At 38.4% G+C, this 19,289-nt stretch overlaps 1 protein-coding gene across 4 annotated transcripts in view; it reads left to right on the top strand.

Moving 5' to 3' along the window:
- CHLSN (cholesin) overlaps positions 1-18,458 on the top strand; it is a 120,501-nt gene extending 102,043 nt beyond the window's left edge. For all 4 annotated transcript variants that reach the window (XM_088063966.1, XM_088063964.1, XM_088063967.1 and 1 more), the window contains exons 4-5: positions 13,074-13,155; positions 17,446-18,458. In XM_088063966.1, coding sequence (XP_087920092.1) covers positions 13,074-13,155; positions 17,446-17,628 — 265 coding nt within the window. In that variant the 3' untranslated portion in view covers positions 17,629-18,458. The remainder of the gene's footprint in view (positions 1-13,073; positions 13,156-17,445) is intronic.
- Positions 18,459-19,289: the final 831 nt, after the last annotated feature.

Genomic DNA, 19,289 nt, shown 5'->3' with positions numbered 1-19,289 from the left:
GTAGATATGTGTTGGAGACATGCCAGTGTTTTTCTAACCCCCACATGACATCCACAGGATGTCAGATTGTGCAGAAATTGCTTTGAAATTGTTATTAACTTCTTGCTGGGTTAGCTGCTTTTTATGGTTCTAATACAATGATTTCTCTGCTTTGCAAGAAGCACATGAATATCTTACTCTTAATTTAGTGAGATAATGCAGATTACTGTTCCTTATCTATATCTCTGGTCTTTTTCCACTTATAAATAATACAGCTCTCAAGAGTGAGTGAGCCAGACTTCGTGTGAAGAGTGCACACCAAAAGAAAGGTCTTCCATTCAAATCCAATTTTGCAATGCAGATGGTTGAAGAGATGCCTGCAGTGGCACTGAACAGAACACGGTGCTTGTGCAGGAATACTTGGGTCTGGAAGCTGAATAACCAGGTTAACACTCAGATGAGCCTGAATTAAGAACTTGTGGCTCTCTGCAGATGAGCTGAGGCACTGCAGGGGCTGATTTATAAGTGACACAACTTCCAGAGCCAGAGCAGGCACTGAGGCTTCTTGAGCTGCTGCTGAAGATAAACTTGTCAGTTCAAGGTAGTGCTGACAAATAATAGTATCATTTACTACACAAGTCTAAAAACAGCAACCAAAAGAAAGAACAACAGCAAAAAAAAAACCTTTTAAGTGGCTCAGAGCCAATGCTAGCTATTTTTATCAAGAATTTCTGGGAAGAAAACAAACCTTAGCAATATATTCTGGGTATCTGTAATACTATTCTGGAAATGCTCCAGTTGGACAGAATTACTTTGTAAAATAATTTCAGTCTAATAATCTCTAGCAAGTCCTCTCCAGAGTTGTGGATTGGATTGTGAAGATCCTAGATACTTAAAATATTTTTGGATGCATTTTGCCATTTCCAGCTTGTTGGATAAGCAGGTCTGGTTTCTAGAGACAAAATAGGTGTTTGGGAGGTTCTGATATGTCAGAGTCTAAGACTTTTAAGATTGTACCTTTTAAGTTATATTTGGAAGTTCTGAGATGTTGCAAGTATTTCTGTGGTATTTTCAACTCATTCAGAAGTTTTAGAAACATGGATGATTTCGTGATTTTCCAGCCAAATTAGTAAATGCTTATGATGCAACTCATTCATCTGAGCTTTGGAGGAGCTGCTGGACTAACACAACCTTCCCTGAACCAAACCTTCTATGGTTTAACTGTTAATATTATCCCAGATAAAGTACTTTCTTAGGGAATGGGTTTGCAGTAGCTTTCTTACCCCTTTGGTAAGCACTAATGTATGGCTAGAGTGGAGAAAGAAAGGGAAGCTCGGGTCTGTGGTAAATTTTCCTTAGAGTCAGTAGTTGTTTCATCTTTCAGAATCTGTTCATTGTCTTATTTAGTTTATGCAGAGGAAAGAGATTTCTTTTCTAATTTCCATAACCATAAATGGTCACTAAATGTAACAGAAGAAGAAAAATGGAATAGGGGTCTCTAATCCTGCTTTATGGCTCTAAATAAAATTATTTGTCTTTCTAAATATTTGAATTAATTTTATGGAAGGTCACAAGTACACTTCTCAAAGCGTATTTCAGTAAAAGCTACAGTGATTTACTTTGGAACCTTCCGTCTCTTTGCACTTCTACCATTTTTTCAGTGTGAAACAAAGCTGTCAAAATATTTACTTGGGCATTTGGTTCAAACATTCTCTTATGGAAATAGTGTGTTTAATAATATCATTAATATGAATTCACAAATCCTTTCACCTGACATCTGTCATTTACAGGATCAACTGAAAAACACCTGACTGCTCAGCCCCATCTTTAAAGAGATTTTTATATGTTTTTTTAAAACATTCTGTCTCTGTCTTCTCCCCACCATAGTAATGATGATTTGCTTTTCCATAATACCTTTCCTGATAGAATTTCACAACTGTGTTGTGATAAATGAATGAAAAGTATTTTGACACTGATTTATTTACTCTCGTTATGACAGCTTTTGAGAAAGTGTTATGTTACCCCATTTTTCAGGTGATAAATTAAACAGTGATGAAGTTTGTGACTCACCAAAGTCCCTGTACTGTCCAAAGGTCTGCTTTCAGAGAAGTGAGATGAGGGAAAGTCGACTTAATTTTCTTCTCATCTGAGCACAGGCTCTGTTTTCTTTGGCTCTGGACCAATGCCTGCTCCACCAGACCTGCAGGATTTTTCTCAATTCCTTCTTTTGAAAGCCAAGTTTGCATGGATTTTGTTCTGTAGTGGCATCTCAAGGCAGTCCTGAAGGCCACTGGTCTCTGGTGGGCATGCAGGGTTAATGGATTAATATTCCAAACCATCCCATAGCTGTCTTGGGAGAGGTGGCATGGTTGGGCTGTCCTTCCTGGTATTGCTGCAGGTGACCAGAGCAGCTTTATTCCACTCCACTGCTGCTGATAAAACCAGGAATAAAAATTCCCCAGTTTTCCATGTATGTATGGTGGCACTTAAGATGACTTGTATGCCTGAGGAGGCTTCCAGTGCATTCTTGGTGAATTGGTTTTGGATTTTTTTCCAAAATTTAGTTTGCTTTTACTTACTGATAATTTTATCAATAGGATGGTTAAAACTTCTAAAATTTTTCATATATATGTTGTCACAACTATAAGTTGTATTAGCAGTATATAACTGCTGGACTGTAAAGTGCTTCCTCAGATGGGGAGAATTAGATTACATGTATTAAATCCATGGACACTCAGATAAAAATAGTTAAGGTTTCTTTGTCTGATTCTCTTTCCCGTAAAATAGCATCTTGATTTCCAAACCTGGTTAAGAAAATTTAATGTCTCCTTTTTTAATAACTCATTTCCAGTAAAATAAAATTTAGTATAAATGAATTTTCCTAACAGTTTATTAAATGTAGCCATTAGATATTTATCGCTGAGATGTGGCTTTCATCTTTCCATATTATTATACAGAAGAGATTGCATCTAATTGAATAATTAAGCAGCTTTAATATATTATTTCATCTGATATTACTTTCAGAAACCTTGTAAGATATATTAGAGAGATTCAGAAGTCTTTAATAACAGACCAGGACTGCTTCAGGACTGTATGCTGACAGTAAGGAGGCATCTTCACTCCTCACTCAAGTGCTCAAAACCTCACACAAGCACTTTGATCTTTTCCATTTGTCTTTGGGGAGAATTTGGCGCTGTTCAGGTCAAATAAAACCAGAATAATTAAAATAATCCATTTCACATATAAGTATTACAACAAACTACCTCTTGATATTTTTTAACTAAAAGCAGATGGCAGGGGTTTTTAACTTTATTTTGGGAATATTTCATTTGCAGGGAGGTTGCAGTGAAGGAGTTTGAGGCACAGTTTTTCTCCCAGCTTCTGAAGTCTGAGCTCCCCTGGCTCTCCAAACTCCCTGCCTCACTCCTGGCTCCAAGCCCAGGCATCCCATCCTTAACCCTCCTTCTGCCTTTGAGAAAAGTCATTTTGTGCTCACCCATCTTCATTCAGACTAGGTTCTTGGCATGGCAGAAATGAAAAAGGGAGTTTTTATGTTTTCTCTGTGTCATAAAATTCAGATTTGGGAGAATTAACACCGCCACTCACTTCCTCAAACACATTCAGACTATTCATCCAGTGCCCAAATACTCATAGTAGTGGTGAGGAGTTTCATAGCTCTAGGGAATCATTTAGACTAGTCAGCCAAAGCCAAAATTAAAATTTAAAATGCAGTTGGCAATGATTATTAATCAATTAGCTCTAGGGAGCTGTCAAGGCTTCCTAACCAGAGTTAGAATAACAAGAAATATTTTTGAAATAATAAAACTAGATCCTTAATAAAACTCGTCTCCTTTTTCACACATTTATTAATATGATGATGCCTAAAAAGGTATCAGTAATTACTTTTATATGAATGAAATTGAATTAGAATGAGAGCCATCTGCAGGAAGGAGTAATTGGCAGATCCATGATTTAAAATCTTAGTAGTGCAGCACATGTCACAGGGTATTAGAAGAGGGGAATCTTACACTGCCCTAAACACCTTGGTGTGACAGCAGATTTTATTATGCAGTGAGAAATAGCTGAATATCTCAGCTAAATAAAAAAAATGTGAGTGGGCTGTGAACTGCTGAACACTTTTATGTTAGATCTTGATATTGTCCCTGTTTAGAGCTCTTCTGCAAGAAGAAGAGTAAATTATTCTGTAAGGGTACAGCTTGGGAGATTCAGATGCCGTGGGGTCTGCAGCACTCTGTCTCCATCTGCCTCTGCCATGCTGCCTGATGAATGCTGCAGTGGGATGTCCAGACTGGGATGTAAAATGTTACAAGGATGGCTGATGTGTCTTTTTGTTTTGTTTTTTTTTTCAAGTTTCTATACATACTATTCTAGTTGGTCCAGAACAACCCCAAATGTGGTACTTCTCAGATGTGCTGTAAGAGCCACTTGTGTGATGGGTTATTTGAAGAGGGCTACACTTTCTTGTAGCAAAAATGAACTTTGCCTAGCTAGCCAGCAATAAAAATACTTGGATTTCATTTAGAATAAAAAAACCCTTGAAAATGTAATTGGTGCAACAGTTCGTCGAGGGCTGGTATCCAAATTAATAAATAGCACTTCTTCAATACTGCCCTAAGAAAACTGAAGTGAAGGGGCACAGTAGGAATTTGACAATCCAATATTTGACAGCTTGACAGCTCTGTATCTACAGAATGTTGCCATCAGAACAAGCCAGAATGAGGAAGTCCCTGGATACCACAAGGGGAATTGATTTGAGGCCAGTTCTTTGTCAGGGTTGTCAGGCAAGGAGAAGACACTGTTGGTGTCTGTTCACAGATGCTGCTGGCACCCAGCCTGCCTGGCCATCACTGAGACTGCTGGGCTGGGTTTTACCCCTCAGGTTCACTGAGACCATGGTCCACCCTCTGAGCAGCTCCTGTTCCTCAAAGACAGGGGGAAACCCCACTGGGAAATGTGCAGGAAGAGGATTTGAATCTTGTGGGGAGGAGAGGCCAGCTGGGCTCCCTGCAACTGGGACTAGATCTGCTGGATGCTGAGCCAGAAAGGAAAAATGTGCCTGGTTCTGGGATGTGGTGCAGGTCAGCATTTGGCATCTCCTCAGCAGAACGAGGGCGTTGCTTTTCCTTGTTTAGTGAAATGCTGCTCTGGACTTGGGAACTACAGAAGAGCTGTGCAAATCCCTTAGGCTTCTGCAAAGAGAAAAACCACACAGAAACACCCAACCTGACAAATTGAAGACATCTGGGTACAGAAGGGCAGCCCATTTTCAGCAGTGCTGCTGATCAGCAGCCTGGGTTAGGCACCTTCCCAGGGTGCCAGCATCACTTTGCAGCCTCAGGGCTTCCTGAAGAAGCTCGTGCAGAACTGAGGAACACAAACCTTCAGCTCAGTGGAACGAGCAATAAATTGGTTCTTGGGTGTCCTGCCTGGTTCAAAGCAAAACCAGTCGGCTGACAACTTCAGCACCCAAATCCTCCTCCAAGTGGCCATTTCTTCATCCCTCCTTAAAAACTTTCACAGATGAAGTTTCACATGAAGTTTGTTTCTCTTCAGCATTATTTTTAGCATTGCTGTATGGAAAACCATGATGCTTTCATACGTTTCTTGTGTTTTATTAATAAAACACAAAAGTTCGGGTGTATTTTTTTTGGTGATCGTGTACTTTTTTGTTTTATTGTTTGAACCTTTAAAGTTTTAGAAGCTGATTTAAAATTTAAAAAGCAATGAAAATTAGCTCCTTGGCTTGAATCTGTGTCTTTGCAGGAGTGTTCTGTACCACAGTTGGACATTTTTTTGGTGTTACTGTAAGAGGGAAGAGAATTGACCATATTTGTTTTTTCTGGGTCTGGTAGCATATTGCTCATCTGATCTTCAGAAAGCATTTATATAAATGGACTTTTGCCAACTTTTGAAAAGGATTTTACATGCAGCTGGCTTCTTACATGATTTTCAGAGAGAGTGTGGGGCCCTCCTTATCTCCTCGTACCCCCCAGGATGTTCTTCATGGGAGGGAGGCATAACAGTTGTTTTCATTTTCCCTTTCCCTTATTTCTGGTTCAGGCATCAGTGTGACCAGAATTAAGTGCAAGAAAAGATGGACATCTGGAGAGGAGATGGGTCTTTGGGATAGCACTTGGTTGTATATTCCTTGCAGGAGCAGAACAGATTGGCTGTGAAGGGCTCAAATTCTATTTTTTATTCTTCTTCTGTGATAAACTCCTGCTTTGTGTTCTGTTTATGAATGTATGTAAAATAAAAAACACATTTAGCTTAGAAATACAGTAGTAGTAGCTGTGGGCTTTCAAGCCTGACCTTTTTGTTATTACTGAAAACAGCAGCAAGTTCTCAGCACGTTATTACTGGTATATATATTTTTTTCAAATCAAAATGCAGTTTTGCTGCAGGTGGGCTAATGTGGATACCAGCAACTAAATAACTGTATCAAGAAAATAATTTTTAAAGAAATTGCAAAGTTTTTTTTTTCCCTGGTTTGGTGCTGTTGGCATTTGCAGGTGGGTTGGTGCCTATGAGAAGCTGAATCACAGCGAGGCACCCCATGTGTGTTGTACCAGATGTAAGAGACAGGAGCTCTCCTCACGACCTGCTGCATGGTTTTGAGGCATTGTTACAATTTTCTGGGTCAACTTTTCTTACCACCAATCATCTGTCTCATCTGTTTATACTTGAAGCTCTTCAAGGGAACGTCTCATGTTGTGTTTGAACAGAGCCTGTGGTGGGGGAGGAAGAGGATTTCTAGCTTGGCTGAAGCTGCAGGATGCAAACATAATATAAAACCTTACAAATAATGGCAAGTGATAAAAGTACATTGAATAAAAAAATAAACTGTGCTAAACATTTTATGTAGATCTAATCAAACTTGGCTTTATGGCACAAAGGCCCCTTCCTTTCACTTTATAAATACTTTCTAAGAAAATCCTGTGACCTGTTTGCTGCACAGATACAATCAGATACAATCTGTCATAATACTGGACATCAGGACAAAAACGGGACACTTAAAAGCACATTTATTTTTTCCTGCATGTGTGATTCCTAAGTTAGAAAAAAGCTTCCTCCTCTTGCCTTTTCACAAGTCTATAGTCATTATCCTGTGTCTAAACCAGATGGAAGAATATATTAAAAAATGTTTTTAAACCACAGATTGAAAAATGGTGCCAGGATTTTCAACCAAAAATGTGGCAGTGATTCTAAAATCTGTTGACAATTTTAGAAAGTTTTCTTTTTGCAAACGAGCTCCATTAGTGTCTTTTCTTTCTTCCAGGAAAATAAGAAAAACCTTTATCCGAGTCTCATAATTTAGTTAGATTCCAAACTGGATTTGAGCATATCAGCATAAATATATTATATTTCTCCAGGGATTGGAGCTGGGACATAAACAGACTCATCCATAACATGAGAAAAACACAGTTAAAGGCTATAGTTGTCTCTTATGCCTAATATTGGGTCTTACCAGTGATTTGTGCTTCCAGGATTTTAACTACAGCCGTTCTAGCCCAGTCTTAGAAAATCTATTTAGAATTTAAATTTTGGCTATTCTTTCCAAATGAGGGCATTCAGCATCACACACACTTGAACTGAGATTTCTTCTTACATTTGATTGAGCAATGAAGTTCACCATGAGGCAGCCTTCTGGGTATGCAGTTTTTTGTGGAACACCAGACATTCAAAAAACATCTTTGTAAAAGTAAATCCATTTTAAATACCCCTGAGAGAAATAGAAGAAACTCTGCATACCCCCAATAAAAATAAACACTTTTACATTTCCCTTTAAATAACTGTATGTGTTATAACTGGAGAAAAAATTATTCCTACTTCACTATATGCACTATAAGGGCATATGTTAAACTTCCATCCACATCCATATATTTTTTATATATCCATATAAAACCTCCATCCATAAAATGGCTCTTCTCCCACAAGACTGAGCTTATGCCAAAGTTTTGCTCCCTCCTTGCTGCTTCCAAGGGTTCCAGGGAGCCTCTTTGAGGTTCAGCATTCCCTGCTCACCTGTTGGCCATATGTGCAGTGGGCTCACTTCTGGACTGACCTGATAACAGCGATCAGAGTTTCCAAATTTGGGCCTTATAAGGGCAGTGAGTTGCCTTAACCACCAGTGCATGGGTTTTTTAAGAGGCTGCTATTGTATGCATTGCACTGTGAAATATTCCAGCAGATCCCTTGAGTGCCAAGTGTTTCAGCAAGGCTTTAAATATATTTAAGGGAATTTTTTTGGAGTATGGTTGTTCTTTATTGAGGAAACACCTGTTATCCACATTTTATGGATAGGGTGGTGAGCTCAGAAATGATGCTGTTTGCAGGGAGTTTGGGGAATAAAGGGCCTAACTTGATTCCTGCAAGCCTTAATCGTGTGCCATAACTCCTGTTCAGCCTTCCTTGGGGGGTTTGTGGAAGGAGACAGGTGATCCTTAAGGACAGGTTGCAGAGTGGTGAATAACTGGTATATCAAAATGGAAAAGTACCCAGATGGATGAGGTGGGAAGAATGTGACCATTTCTGTGTAGTGTTGTAGAATGCTGCTTTTAATGTTTTCCATAGATCTTTTCAGTGGAGCCCTGACTTTTGTGCAGTGGGCCAGACCTGTGGCTCTGTCCCTCCTCTGAAGGACAGCTTGGGAATGTTAGACATGGGATAAATCACAGGAGAGCTGCAGGAAGCTGTGCTCTGAGCTGGTCCTCAGGGCTGGAGAAAACTTTCAAGTTAATTGCCTGATGCTAAACCTGGGCTGTATGCTGGAGAATTCCGAATTTGGTGGCAATCTGCTTTTCCTTGGATAGATACCGAGGCTGGAAGGTGTATCCAGGGTGGGCTGCACTGCCAGGGCACTCATCTGGAGCGGTGGATGTTGGTGAGGTGTCCTTGCACATGGCACACAGCAGTGCTCTTGTGTGCTCTGGAAGGTGTCAGCAGTCACATCCCTGTCTGTCTTTCTGTTTCTTGAGACTTGTCTCCTACCCAATAATTTTTTCAAGTTGGATCAGTAAAATGGTTGATTCTCCGCACTGAGCTTTTCTGTACTCAGTGATTATTTGCCGGTTGTGACAGCTCTATAGAGTTCTGTCCTGGCCAGTAGTCTCAGCAGATGCATTGTGTTGACTTCCTGAATCCAATTTGTAACAATAATGTTTTTCTCATACTGTGTTTCTGGAACTAATTTGCCTGCTTTCCCTTCCCCATCTCCTTCTCCCGGGACACCCCAGCGAGAGCTCTGCCCTGCGTGCTCCCGGTCGCCTTCTGTTCGCCTGCTTGCACTGCCTGAATTCCCATGTTTTGGGAACAGATTTATGGGAGACGACTGGAGACACTAAAAATCATTTATGAGGTAGACTAGTGAGAATCTTGGGCATCTTTTCTATATGAGACTCTCCTGCTAAAAAACAAAACCCCAAATATAAAATTTCCTAAGTTGCTTGATTTACTTGATTCATTTCCTCCGTCTATTCAATTTCAAAGCCATTTAGGAAGATCATTTGCACAAATATTTAAGTTCTCTTTAACTAAAGTCAACCAATGTATTTTTTCAATGAGCTGGAGCTCATGAGAAAGATTCAAACATTAGCTGTGTAAAGAAGGCAATTAGTGTTTGTACAATATATTGAAAATTAGCCTAAGGCATACTGGAAAAATACATGTTTTACACATGTATATTATTCATCCAGTTCCATAGTTTGTAATAGATCCTGACACAGATAATTCCAGAAGCTACCAAATGAATTCAAACTATGAAAAAGATCACAACTGTCTATAAAAAGAGGAGGTTTAACTGTAATGGAGTTGGTTTTGCTCTGTGTGTTTGATCACTCAAAGGAAAAGCCTTTTCGCCTGCTGTAGTATGTCAAGGAAGCTTATCTGCATGTAAACAGCAAAATGAAACCTCTCTTGTGTTGTGTTGAACTTCTCTAGTTTAGAAGTTGAGCATTTCTAAAAATACACTAATGATGTCACCCTGATAACAGGAGATACTCTGTCATGGAGTGATACTTTTCCATAGATTTTAAAGCTGTCATGGGAGGAGGAAAAAATTGTCATAATCATAGGAATCAGTGGAAAGGTTTTATTAAAATAACTGTTGTGTTATCTGCATTAAAGGTTGTGCACTCATTATCAGGAGTGTTTTGCCCACAGTTTGGTAGGAATTCGGGTCAAGAGGACCATTTTTCTGAAGGGGAAGAAGCAGGTGTTGTTGATCCAACCACGGTTGGAGTATCAGTTAAAAGCTTTGGAGTATTTTCTGAAAATAGAAGTACACCTATAGCTATTAAAGAAAATACTATTTTTTCTTGTTGTAATCATTTAGTGCTTAATTCTAGTAGGACAGACCACAAAACAAAAGAAATGGCTTGTGAGGCTCTGATGCTATAATGGACATAAATGTACTTTCTGCTGTTGATTATGCTAAACTATTTGTTGTTTATATTAATTATTGTGGTGTATATAGAGCAGAACCTTTCAGGAAGATAAATTAAAACTTTTGTTTGTTTCTGCAAGAGAATTCACAGGAGTGAAAGTCCATATGGAGTCTTGGATGCAAGACTACAACTCGCCTTAACATGTAGAAGAGAGCATATGGTTTTGGTAATAGGTTAATAAGAGCAATTAACCTTATGGTGCACTCATTTGTTGGTCTCAGTTGTTTATAAACTAGGTAATAAAGATATTTTAACATCCTATAGTTTTATAGGAGATTAAGTAAAATCAGGCTGTATTTTTCAAGTTTTAATGCCAACAGTACTCAGGTGATACTGTGATAGAAACATAAAATTAGCAGAGTAGAAGATTCAGAGTACTCCATGGTGTGTCCAAGCAATGGATATCATCACAATGTTGAAATGTTGAAATACATAGCAGAGTTTAGAGAAATACAAACATATGTTAAAGGCTTTCATTAGCAGAGGAACTGTTTTCCTGGGATGCAGCCACAGGTTTGTCACTCGGCTTGTTCTTGTGACCTTGCAAAGGCTGTAATGCGAATTGTTTCCAGGCTTTATTTACGCAGAAAAGCATTTTAAGCTTACCTTCTTCTTCCTGAGGATGAGTTTCCTAAAAGAACAGGTTAAAAAGTCAGCAAGCACTGGCATTGCTTTATTTTGTTTGTTCTGAAGGACTTCCTGCAGAAGTCCCAGTGTCTCTGTTGGGAGCTGCTATGTTTGCCTGGCAAACAGAATAAGTGGGTACAGATGAGCCGGTTGTTCTTGGCCCCACAAACTGCACCCACAAGAAAAGCCATTTTTACTTTATTCTGTGTTGGCTCCTCACACTTCAGGTGGAGTCATTTGTTGTCCAGTTGGGAACCTTGCTGCAAAGACAAGTGAGACCAAGGGTTGTGTGACTTTGTTTTGTGAGTGCTTTGGGTTCTAGGCTGGTGGTGATGGGAGAGGGGATGGTTTCACCATAATAATAGTTTTTTATTTAGTTCTATACCTTGTATCAGGTTTTTGGCCTTCTGCTTTTGTGCAATATTTGTTTTGCACACTTCTGCCTACTTATTTGGCTACTAAAAGAAGCCTCTAAATCAGCTGATCTGTAGATTTAGCTCAAACATGTAAAGGATATATTGTGGTTATTGGTTTTGTCTGTCCTTTCTGATTTACTGTTAATTGTCTGATTTTTACCTTACATTTTGGTTATAAGCTATTTTAATATATTTAGCTGATGATAACCCAAATGAGCAGTGATTCTTTTTCTTTATCCTGAATTTGAACATCAAGACAATAATTTCTTTCTTTAGGTTTTTTTCAGAGGCTTCCATTTAACCTTTCTATACAAATTTGTGGTCTCATTTTTTTCTCTTTCATTGAATTGACTGAACAATATATTTGCTGGTGCAGCATTCACCAAAGATGAGGACTCTTTTGCTTTATTAGACTTGACAGTGTTTAAACAATACTAATTCTCATACCCAGCTGGGTTTTCAACTTATTTCTGTGCTCTCTATTGCTGTGTAAAACAAGTTGGAACATTAATGGCATCTTGCATGCTACCCTCTGGAGACCTACTTTTCTTTAGAGAAAAATCAAATAAATGTGAAAGTTTCTGGATTTTCTCCTTATATTTTTCTTCCTTTCTTTTCAAATGATACTTTAGTGTGCTGTCAGATTTTTTACATGTTACAATACTAATTTTCAAGCACATAATTTTAAAAAGTAGTCTTCATGTTATAGCTAGAATTACTGGTTTGCTCATTTTTTATAGAAAAAAATGCCTTTATCTAAACCAAAATATACCAGCTTTAAAAACATGTTCATGATGCACATGGATGTGCTATTTTAACCCAGCTAAAATTTTGTATATTGAAAATGTGTTTGCTGACCCGCCAACAAACATTTGGAGATTCTAATAATTTGTTCAGCCTCTCACTTTTAACAATATTGAGTATTTTTCATGAGGGAGAGAGAGATAAACCCCCCATTTTTCTAGCTTTTAAATATAAATATTTAGGTCATGCATTTAGACAAGCCCAAGCCTTGAATTGTTTGCTCCTGAAGGGTGAATTTTGTCTGTTCTATAACAGCCATCTGTGATGGGCTGCAGCCATTGCTGAGGTGACCATTGGAGCACAAGTCTCCTTCCAGTCCTTCAGAGGCTGCTTAATTTCATGTAAATTTCAGTTAATTGTGAAATTGCAACTTTCTGAAATCCAAACTTGATTCTTGTCCCCTGCACCTCCCCAAATACTCAGTCCTGCAGCAGGAGTAAGAATTTGGGGTGCTCAGTTGTCTGGTCAAATGAGGGCAATGACCAATCATAAAGGACTGGCCAAAGCTGGGGGGATTTGATATTTGACTTCAAGTAATCCATGCTTTCTGAAGAAAATTTATAACCTTCTTGGCTATAATATCTCCTGTAATTTTTTTGCCCAGAAGCCAGGTGGCCCTGCACAAAACATGTGCAGTATCTGTGCCCCACAGTGCCGTGACACTCTGCATTGTGCAAACAAAGTCACTTGGAAGCAGTGTAGGGAAGATTTTCTAAATAAATAATGTTTTGCTATCACAGTATTCTGTTTAAGCAATATTTTTTCTCCTCATTTTCTACAGCTGGTCTAAAAACCCAGAAAAATGGAAGTTTCAAAAGACAAGACAGACGTGGCTTCTCCTGCACATGTATGATAAAGAGAAGGTTTGTATTCATGATGCTTTTTCTCAGAACAAATATGATACAGTCTTATACATTAGTTATAGTTAGAACTAGCCATGCACTTGTCTCATAATTTTTTTGATAACTTACAGACTACTTTGTTTTTAACCAAGATGCTGAAGCATTTTAATTGCTTTTTATAATCTTTTTATTTTGTTGGTGATCATTGTCCTTTGCATGCTAGATTTTTATACTCGATGTATAGCAAGCATAAAGAGAGCAGATTCATGATTTATTTAAATCTGGAGTTTGCTGAGAATTTGAGTCATATCCTTAATTTGAATTTCCTAATGCAGAACCCAATACTGTAAACCACAGCTCTCATATTGTTTCAGATATCTGGCTCCATAGATGTACAGCCATATTGCCAAGATGTTAAAATAGCTCTCTCATTTAAATATAAGTGAAACCTGATGTTGATTGTGAAAAACATAAAGTATAACCAGAAGCCAGGCTTGAATCCATACTGAAATCTATTCATTTCATAACTTAAAAAACAACATAAATTGAATTTCCAATAAGTATCTGACCATCGTGGTATCAAATGAGAGTGTCAGGTCATTCATTTTGTTGTGCAATACAACAAACCTCTGCCCATTTGCACAGTGCTTCACTTATTGGTTCATTTTGTTGACATTCAGTTAGCTTTTGCTGATTTTTTGTGTGCACTTGAACATTTACTCATACCAATAGTCCTGACCCAAATTAGTGGGCAGCTCTTAAGCCAGTCACCTGACATTGGGTGCTACCTTTTTAGACAGCCAGATAATTAACAACAGAGTTTCATGAGGGCAAAAATGTTCATATGGTGTAAATATTTTAAAAAGATGGGTTAGAGAATGCAAATTTGATTTTGGTTTCTGGGTTGTTTGCTCTGCCTTCTGTTTTTTAAGTTTCTCCTTTAAAAGTCTTTATCAACCTTTCAAAATCAATGTATGCTCTTCAAAGCTACTTAGAAATTGTTTGGCAGGCAGAGGGGTGTTTTTGCTTTTTTTACCTCTTTACTTTGGGGTTTGTGTAGAAATATACTGGGACACAATGAACTGTAAGTAGCATTTGTTTTAAGTATCAAAACACAGTTTAACTCCTTATTTCTCAACACTGAAATGAAACATACTTTTTCTTACAATTCTGATGGGAGTGCTCTGATTTATTGAAATTCACATATTTTGTAGTTTAATAATCAGAGAAGCATTGAATATGAGCTTCAGAAATGATTAACATCTGCATCCAGATTCAGTGAAGTTAGTAGAACTGCTCAAGTGCTTATAATTAAGCATGTGATGAAGTCTCTTTCTTCATCAGGACCATAGGGAGGGCACACCCAGCTCCTTTTGAATATTTTTTTTATACCCAAATTCAACTTCCTGTCCATTACAGAATAAAATCTGTTGGTAATCCAAGCATGACTAACGTACAAAAGGAGACATAAGTTTCTTTCCTTCCTGAGCCACATCTTTGATCTCATGGTGTCACTTGGATGCCTACTGAAGAGCCATGCAAAGGCCTGAATCAGGTTTCCTGTGCTGATAGGCCTCTTTCTGTCAGAAATAAGTTGAGGTTTTAAAATTGTTTGCTAGATAAATGGTTTTATAAGCTCCTTTAAAATCCATCTGGTGGCTGGCTGACAGCTTCCAAGCCAGGCCTATGTACCTATGGTGTGTATACTTCTCCAGCACCCAGGATAAAATAAACACTAGGTCATTTGTTAGTTCTTTCTCATCTGGCACAGCATTTTTAGGAAGTTATTAGATCAGTTTTCATCTTCTGGACTTCAGGGCATTGGCAGGGTGGCTGAAGCCTCCTTGGAAGGTGACCCAAAATGCATCAATGAGCTGAGCTCTCTGCTGGTGTCTGTGTTTGCTTTGCAAAATACGTGGGTGTTTGAGGTCTCCAGGTCTGAAAATACAGAGTTGCAGAGGATAAAAGTGATAACTGTTCTTTTCCTGGTACTCTTTCGTAGGGTTTCCTTCCTTTTCCCAAAGACAGGAATTACTTCACTTGGGATTATTTCCATGTTAATCAGCTCCAGTGCATATTTGGAAGTTAGGACAGAGGCAGGATTGGTGTGTGAGAGAGAAAAAGAAACAAGAAAAGGTCGAAACAGTTTAACAAAAGAATAATAACAAAATCCCATAAGCCTGGCTTTGACTTCCAGAGCCATGCTGGGAGATCTTGATCTCCAATTTCAAACCAGCCTTGAACTGACCTTGGAACAAGGATTGTGTTCCTCCTTGGAATACCTAGCCAAGACCCCTGAAATTACCACTTTTGTACTACTGTATTTGAAGAATTAAATTTTGGATTTCATTAACTTTCTTTGTGTGTTCCAGTCCTTGCTATGGCTCTACTGTCTGTGTAAGTCAGGAGGAAATACGATCTTACCTTGCTGTGTTGTGAGCTCCTGATGAAATAAACCCCAGAGCTGTGTTATGTTAAAGCAAAATATCAGACTTTTTGAACACTTGAGCACCCTTAGGGCCAAATGCTAAATGTTTTCTTGCCTTCAGGCAGCCTCATGTTAAGTCTGCACACTTAGGATTTCTAAATTTAGAGCAGGCTTTCAATTGCCCCCTCAAGCATTTTGCTTAAATGACATAATAATAACTGTACCTCCACAGGTATGCCTGTGCCATGAGCTCTGAGAACTAGAGTTGTAAATTACAGAGATAATTTGGCCAAGGTTTGAAATGTGGAAATGTTGCTGACTTTAAAAGCTCAGTATACTGAGTATCTACATTAAAGGAACACTGTCACACTGGAATTGTTTGTGTCTAAATGGGTTTATCTGTTATTAGTACCAGCTTACTGTGGTGAAAACTTTTAAAAATACAGATATTTTTCACGGTGTTTGATTTTTATAGTATAGCAACGCTTCATATATCATGCATTTCAGTGTTAGTCATTGTAAAATTAATATTTCTTTTGTAGCTACATTGTTTCTTTAATGCAAGAGTGTTTGTGTGAAGAACTAGGAGGTTTTCCATAGTGTAAAAGTTACGAGGCTGAACACAGACTTAAGTTTTGATTTATTGCTTTGTAATACCCCTGATTGATGAAGGCAGCGTTGGAATATTCTTTCTTCCTCTTCTTTTGGAATGATAGAAGTTTTAGTGATCAAAGTTCTGCTGCCAAATGTCCATGGAGAAATAAGTTGTAAATTAAGTGTCTGTTGAAGCTCTGTCTTCTCTGAAATGTTGAGACTTCGCAGAATTGAAACCGCCCTCGAATAATTAGTCTTGAATCCTTTAAATACTTACGTATGTGTTTAACTTGACTCATGTCAAGTTGTATGTGTAAAGTTAAACATGGAGAAACATATTTGCAGGATGAGATCATTTTAACATCTCATGATTCACAGCAAAAAATATCCTGTTATTGCCTGAAACCTGTTCCACAGATACAAAACATGAAGTTAAGATCAGCATAGATCTGTTCACCTATTCCTTTTAAAAGTACTTCAGTATGAAGTAGTGAATAAATCACTCCACAGCCCTTGTTAAGTTATTGTCAAGATTAATATAATGATCATTTAAATTGGATGTTATACCAGATAAGCTAAAACTTAATCTCTGACTAGTTAATTAGAAAGGGAGTGAAACGTTGATAATGCAACTGTAGATGACAAAAGTGCTTTTAATGTTAGACATGTTGGTAGAGCTTATCAGTTTTAGTCAGCATGATTTAAAAATTATTTCCATATGTCTGGATTTCAGTTTGTTTTTCAAATTAAATTCTAGTCCTTTGTATAAGCATTCTGTCAATGTGTGCAGTGGTGGGTGGTATCTCATCTTAGCAAACAATTTTTGGGTAAGGGTAATGGGAATCCCAGCAAAATTCTTCCCTCAGGCATATGCATGCAATTCTCACCAAATTTAGTAAGATTTACATGTGTGTTTCCAAAAGGAGGGTTTGGCTAATGTGTTTTGTTTTTTTTCTTCCACCAACCCTCAAAGCCTTGGGCTCCCTGTCAGGCAGTTTGCATTTGCTGATCAGCGTTTCCACATCTGTTGAGCATTTCCTCTCAGATGCTTTGTCCATCCAACCAAGCACAGACAGTCCTCTCACCAGGGTCCATCTCTCCTGGCAGCTTGAACCTTGGCAGGAAACATTTCCACTTGGATTTCCACTTGAAGTTGGACTTTGGCAAACACCAAGGCCCGTGCCATTCTCCTAACTCTCTTTCAGATGATGCTGTGATGTGACTGTGAATACATATTGAGAGGGGAAAAAATAAAGCTGTTTTTCCTTCCTTTTGTTTTTCCTTTCAAGGTTCCAGATAAGTATTTCCCCATTTTACTGGATTATCTGCAAGGTCTTCAGGGTGGTGCACGAGACAAAACTGTGCAGAAAGCTGAAGCTTTTATGAAGGAATTTGACGGTTCTGATGGAGAAGACCCAAACCTTCTGGAGAAGTGCGAGCGCATCAGACAAGTTCTACAACTGCTGTCCTGAGTGTATTTCTGTGTCATAATTGTCTGGTGGAGGGAAGGAGAGGATGTCACATACAGAGGCTGTAAAGGATTTGTAAAGATAATACTAAATTTTATACTTGCAATTTTTTCCAACTGAAAATATTTATCGTGTTCGGAGGTGATGAAATAAAAATAACATATATAGCCCATAGTCTTGCTATTAATCTTACTGCACCTCTTTAGAAAAATAAACCTCTCTCCCTCTCATTAGTTTTTCTCCATCTCCCCCTCTAATTACTGTTACATATGAGGAACTTTGCAGCTCTTAATAAGAAGAGCAAAGGAGCCAACAGAAAGCCTGGAGGGTCTTTTACAATGGCAGCTTTTAAAATGAGTGTACAGTACAGTGCATGCTCAGCCAGCTGTAATCTCTCACTTTCAGCTTCAGAAGGATGTCACTTGGATTTGGGAAGGATCATTTTCAGTCTGTTGAACATGGGTTGTACAGCATTTGCTTATTAGTACTTCACATGGTGATCTGGAGATACCATCAGCTTTGTTGGTTTTCCTTTTATATTTTAAAGTTTTCAAATGCATTAGGGCAATTGTTTAGATACTCAGATAATGCACAGATGGGAACAGATCAAATCCTTGACTATATGTGGTGAAATCATCAAATTGTAGCAAAACTTAGCCTACAATCAGAAGTGCTGTGCTGTATCCAGCCTGCCAATATTGCATTTTCCTCCTGCAACTGGCATCCAAAGGAGTTAATTCACGTTCATTCCTTTTGGCATGGGGCATTTGTCTCTTATGAACGTGCTGAAAATGAGGCTTTCAAATAAAAACCAAGGACATTAATTACTCAAAGTTGGATGATTGGCTTATTTAATAACACTGGCATTCAGACAGAGTTCTTGACCTGATTTTTTAACATTTCTGCAAACATTGTTCATACTTTATTAATATCAACTATATGAAATGTGTGGTGTTTTAGAAGAGTGGCTGTCTTTGGGAATTATGATTTTAATTTGGGTGGGTGAAGGAGGGAAGGATCTATGGATATGCAGCCTGATCTTGCAATAAGAAGCATTTGAGTGGATTTGACAGCCTTCATAGTCATGGCTTAGTACAAATCTTTAAAAGTATGAAATGTATTACTAATAGCAAATAACTTATGCTTTCTGACTTGCTGAGGAGGAGACTTTCAGCCAAAAAAGGCTAGAAACCAGCATGCCCTCCTCTAAGAGAATAACTGGGATGGAGTTTGGCACAAGAATGGGCAGAATTGAGCAGCAGTGTCCAGGTTCTCCATTGAGGTGCTGACAGTGCTTTGGGACACAGCTGCATGAGGGCTGCAGAGCAGCCAGAGCCTTTCTGAGCTGTATAGCACTGATCTTCCAGTCAGAATCCTGCTGAAAAGGATCTGTAATAAAAGGAAGTGATCCTGACATTTAGTGAACTCATAAAGATCATTGGGTCATATATCTTACATGTGAGAATATGCAGCTGGGAAAACCTGCTGTCACTCCAAGCAGAAGCTGATACTTGTTTCTTTCCATGAGGGAAAACAGGAATTTCTCAGCGATGAAGTTTTCAAAGTATCTTTTTGTGAGTTTATCATTGAATGTTAGATGTCAGAGAAGAATTTTTGTTCTCCCTCAAGAAATTTGAACATTGCCACTTTTGATTTCTCTGTCA

Source organism: Pseudopodoces humilis, chromosome 18 (assembly GCF_049639895.1).
Source record: "Pseudopodoces humilis isolate 2021_Gansu_Grassland_sample_001 chromosome 18, ASM4963989v1, whole genome shotgun sequence".
NCBI lineage: Eukaryota > Metazoa > Chordata > Aves > Passeriformes > Paridae > Pseudopodoces > Pseudopodoces humilis.
This window is presented reverse-complemented; position numbering and strand designations above follow the sequence as displayed.